We start from the raw sequence: 2,289 nt of genomic DNA, 5'->3' as shown, positions 1-2,289 counted from the left end.
GTGTCGCGTAAAAGTAGGGGGAAAGAGAGAGTACGGGTGGTGCTGGGCACCCCGATCATGGCGTAGTCGTTGAGGGTGCGCTCGACCTGCCCGATGTCCTTCTCCGGGCAGTGGTGCCACAAGGTGGTCCCCAGAACGCGCACCTTGTGCCCTGTGTGTTGTTCACCCCAAGTCAGTCACACGACACACGACACGACACGACACGACACGACACGACACGACACGACACGACACGACACGACACCAAGGCAAACGTGTGGTAGCATGGCACACGCCACACGCACACGGCCCGTCGCGAACCGTTATCTTCGAGGAGCACAGAGCTCATATGCAAAAAGTGCAGGTTGTCGAACGTGCTGCAAAACTCCCTGATCTGCCTATGCACCGTGTCTCTGTGCGCGTGTGTGATGATTGCGACGGTGGTGTGTGTGTGTGTGTGTGTGTGTGGTCGTGAGACGAAGAGCGAGAGCTGAAGGTGGAGCGGAAAAGAGAGGTCAACACGGATGGTACCGGTCGGAGGTGTAGTATTCGTGGTTGCCGGTGACGACAAACACGCGCTCGAACCGAGCCGCTTGCGCCGTCAGGAATGCAAAGTAGTTCTCCTTCTTCGGATGGCCTATGTCCTGCACCAACACCACAAATTTGTTGAATGATGAACCAGCCGTGTGTCGTGTGGTCTGCCCGAGCGACGATCAACTTACATTCGCAAAGTGTCGTGTGCTTCGTGTGTGTCGTGTGTGTCGTGTGTGTCGTGTGCGTCGTGTGTGTCGTGTGTGTCGTGTGTGTCGTGTGTCGTGTGTCGTGTATCGTGTGTCGTGTGTCATGTGTGTCGTGTCGTGTGTCGTGTGTCGTGTGTCGTCGTGTGTCGTGTGTCGTGTGTCGTGTGTGTCGTGTGTGTCGTGTGTGCCGTGTGTCGTGTGTGTCGTGTCGTGTGTGTCGTACGTACCCCGAGCAGTGCCTGCCACCAACATAGAAACAAAAAGATAAAAAATCTGCAAAAGGGAGAAAAGCAAAGTGGGAAGGGAGGGGTGGCGGGGTGGGGTACGAGGTAGGGGGCGCGAGGTTCGAAGGAGGGCAGGTGCGCGAGGGCGTTGGGGAACTCGAGGTGGAGGTCGCTCATGATCTGCACCTCGAACATGGCCGTCGCACCTTCGCCTCTGAACACCGGCCGCTTCGGTTTCTTCACGTTGAGCATTTATTAATATATTTGATTCCTGTGTTCCTCCCTGAACCTGGCCGCGCCACACAGGGTGTCGCCTTCTTAGGTGTCGATTTCTTGTTTCAAGAAGAAAAAAAAGCAAAAAAAAACAAAAGCAGAAAAAAAGCAGCAAGTTGCGCGTGTCGCGTCTGGATGTGAACAGGTGTCTATTCTCTTTTCTTGGACGGTCCACAAGAATTGGAGAATTGGGTGGAGAGTGGGAGACGCTGCATAAGCCACTTTTCCGTCTGATACCTACGTTGCCGTCGTTGACCTCTACTCGAGCATCTCTTTGGCGTCGCCGCGCAGAAGAAGTTGCCGCCACGTTGCTTGCCGCTGCCGCCGCCGGCGTCGCCGTTGGCGTTGCTGTGCTTCCTCGCAGCCTCATCCCCCCCCAGCCACCACCACACCGGCGCTCAGAGTGCGAGCCCAAGCCTAAGCCCACCACGGTCCTCACCAGCTGCACCCGCGCCACTTAAGCCGAGTGCGAGCCCCACCCCTTCGGCCGCCACGACCACAAGTGGAAGAAGCACCATAGCCCCGAGCACTCGCGCCAGATCGAGGCGCGCGCTCCGCCACATGCACCAGGCCCTCCGCGGCCCCGGAGGTGAGCCTGCTGAGCGTGCAGGTGGGTGCGGCTGCTATGTGCGTGCTCATCAAATTTACCTTTTTTTCAGTTTGCCGGTTGCAAGCGTGCTATATCTCAGTCGGCGCCGCCCTCGGGGCGCTGGGCGACGAGGAACTCGGAGGTGGCCGTGGCAAGTGACGTGCGGTGGGCGCGCCCCTTGCGCACCGGCAGCGACGCCGACGATCCGTTGGCGGCCGAGCGCGGCGACTTGGCACCCGACGACGATGACGATGATCGCGGCGACAGTGATGGCGCGGGTGATGACGACGACGATGATGGTTGTTGTTGTTTGCGCGAGACGGTGGGCGAGGAGGTGGTGGAGGTGGGCGGCAGGACGTCGTCGCGCTTGAGCATGGCCTGGGCACCTCCGCCCAAGTTCTCGAACAGGATGAAGCTGCCCTCGCGCCGCTGCTCTCCCGACGAATGCGATCGCGGCATGGCCGCCGTCGCCGTCGACATCGGC

General features: G+C 59.4%; 2 protein-coding genes across 2 annotated transcripts in view; both read right to left on the bottom strand.

The window, feature by feature from the left end:
* ACA1_300360 (uncharacterized protein) overlaps window positions 1-1,195 on the bottom strand; it is a gene marked incomplete at both ends in the record, with an annotated part of 2,008 nt that extends 813 nt beyond the window's left edge. Inside the window, 4 exons of the mRNA XM_004340424.1 lie at window positions 51-151; window positions 301-392; window positions 500-696; window positions 1,046-1,195. Of these exons, the coding sequence (XP_004340472.1) occupies window positions 51-151; window positions 301-392; window positions 500-696; window positions 1,046-1,195 (540 nt within the window). The remainder of the gene's footprint in view (window positions 1-50; window positions 152-300; window positions 393-499; window positions 697-1,045) is intronic.
* Window positions 1,196-1,901: 706 nt separating this feature from the next.
* Window positions 1,902-2,285, bottom strand: ACA1_300350 (uncharacterized protein; the record flags this gene model as incomplete). The annotated part of the gene is made up of 1 exon (XM_004340423.1): window positions 1,902-2,285. The coding sequence occupies one exon, from the start codon at window positions 2,283-2,285 to the stop codon at window positions 1,902-1,904; it is 384 nt and encodes a 127-aa protein (XP_004340471.1).
* Between the last annotated feature and the right edge of the window lie 4 nt (window positions 2,286-2,289).

This window comes from Acanthamoeba castellanii (genome assembly GCF_000313135.1).
Source record: "Acanthamoeba castellanii str. Neff unplaced genomic scaffold scf7180000083092, whole genome shotgun sequence".
NCBI classification, from domain to species: Eukaryota; Discosea; order Longamoebia; family Acanthamoebidae; genus Acanthamoeba; species Acanthamoeba castellanii.
This window is presented reverse-complemented; position numbering and strand designations above follow the sequence as displayed.